General features: G+C 38.1%; 1 protein-coding gene across 3 annotated transcripts in view; it reads left to right on the plus strand.

The window, feature by feature from the left end:
• The window catches only part of LOC106875133 (cysteine-rich with EGF-like domain protein 2), a 30,662-nt gene that overhangs the window by 6,323 nt on the left and 22,248 nt on the right, over positions 1–2,091 (plus strand). For all 3 annotated transcript variants that reach the window (XM_014923125.2, XM_014923132.2, XM_014923140.2), the window contains exon 3: positions 1,795–1,849. In XM_014923125.2, the coding sequence (XP_014778611.1) occupies positions 1,795–1,849 (55 nt within the window). The remainder of the gene's footprint in view (positions 1–1,794; positions 1,850–2,091) is intronic.

Here is a 2,091-nt window from a genome sequence, read left to right on the forward strand (position 1 = left end):
ATATATATATATATATATATATATATATATATATATACACGTAGAGTTTTATGTATGTATGACAAACGTGTAAACAAGCATCATCATCATGTAAGCAAAGTTACTCATTTCCTGACTTAAGTGGAAAACGTGTTTGGAAGGGGGAAATATTTATCTTATTTGGAAACCGGTGAGGGTTGATGACGGGAAGGGTATCAAGCTGTAGAAAATCTGCCTCAGCAAATTCTGACTGACTTATGCAAGCATGGAAAAGTGGATGTTGGATGATGATGATGATGTTTATGCACATATTATTCAGGTCACTGCCTGGAATCACTATATGGCATAGTGGTTAAGAGTGCGGGCCACTAACTCCAAGATTCCAAGTTCGATTCCAAGCAGTGACCTGAATAATAATAATAATAATAATAATAATAACAACAACATCGAAAAATACCTTAGGAATGAGAACCCAGGTTTGAAATTTCTCCAAGACACCTGATGAAGGCTGGAGGGTATATCAGCCGAAACGTTGTGTTAACAACAAATAAGATGAGGACAAATATCCGTCAAATGTAAATAATGTAAATGATGAGTATCTGGCTGTAGAAAATCTGCATCACTAAGTTTCATCTAACCCATGCCAGCATGAAAAAATAGATGTAAAAATGTTGTTGATGATATAAAACTTCTTGCATTTGAGCTTCAGAAATTGTTTTGTTATATTGTAAAATGGTTGCTTTATCTTTTTTTCTTCTATGAAATTTAATTAATTATCTAGCACTCTTTTTTTCTAATTCATTGTACTATAATCTAATCTATATACTACTAATGCTTGTGAATATTATAATTTACTGTAGAGTTTTGGATTGTTTAATTTGACCACAACCTCACATTTTTGTTAGATGTTCTTATGTCCTCTGTCTTTTCCAACTTTAGTAACCATGTATCTCCCTTACAGCAGGACACTTGTTCCCATATTTCTAATATAATTTAACGTCTCATCACCTGGCATAAAGCCACCTCACTATACTACTCCCCCCCCCCGTCAGTTGTTGGGTCTTGTTTTACAAATTACTTGGGGACTTCATTGGTGCCAGTACCATGTAGAAAGCATCCAGTTATACTTTGTAAAGTGGTTGGTGTTTGGAAGGGCATCAAGCCATGCCAAAGCAGACATTGGAACATGACACCACAGTCCTTCGGTTCATCAGCTCCTGCTGAGCTACCCAGTCCATGCTGGAATGGAAATCATCATCATCATCATCATCGTCGTTTAATGTCCGCTTTCCATGCTAGCATGGGTTGGATGTTTTGACTGAGGACTGGCAAACCAGATGGCTACACCAGGCTCCAATCTGATCTGGCAGAGTTTCTACAGCTGGATGCCCTTCCTAACGCCAACCACTCCGAGAGTGTAGTGGGTGCTTTTACATGCCACCGGCACGAAGGCCAGTCAGGCGGTACTGGCATCGGCCACGCTCGAAATGGTGTATTTTACGTGCCACCTGCACAGGAGCCAGTTCGGCGGCACTGGCAACGATCTCGCTCGAATGTCTTTTCATGTGCCATCTGACACAAGTGCCAGGAAGGTGATGCTGGGCACAGGTGCCATGACGATTTCGCTTTCGCTTGCCCCAATAGGTCTTCGCAAGCTGAGTTTCATGTCCAATGAAGGAGACGACGTTGGCATGGGTGCCAGTCATCAAATTTAATTGACGGATGTTAAAGGCTGGTCATGATGATGACGACCAATATTATTAATGATGCATCATAAAATATACAATCTCATTTATTCCTTTGCTTTATTTTCAGTGAAACGCGTATGACAGAAATATTAGAATATTTATACAAAATAGAAGATAAAACAGTAAGTCTATCTCTAATATTTACGTCTGTGTGAGATCCCTGTTTACAACTTTGTTTCATATTATTGTATTGCACCTTTATTGATCATCAATGATAGGAAAATTTTAATAATAATAATGTTGTCTTTTCCCAAATGTATTTGGACAAACACAGACACACAAACATATACACACACACACACACACACACACACACACACACACACACACACATATATATATATATATATATATATATATATAT

The sequence above is a fragment of the Octopus bimaculoides genome, chromosome 11 (assembly GCF_001194135.2).
Source record: "Octopus bimaculoides isolate UCB-OBI-ISO-001 chromosome 11, ASM119413v2, whole genome shotgun sequence".
Classification (NCBI taxonomy): domain Eukaryota; kingdom Metazoa; phylum Mollusca; class Cephalopoda; order Octopoda; family Octopodidae; genus Octopus; species Octopus bimaculoides.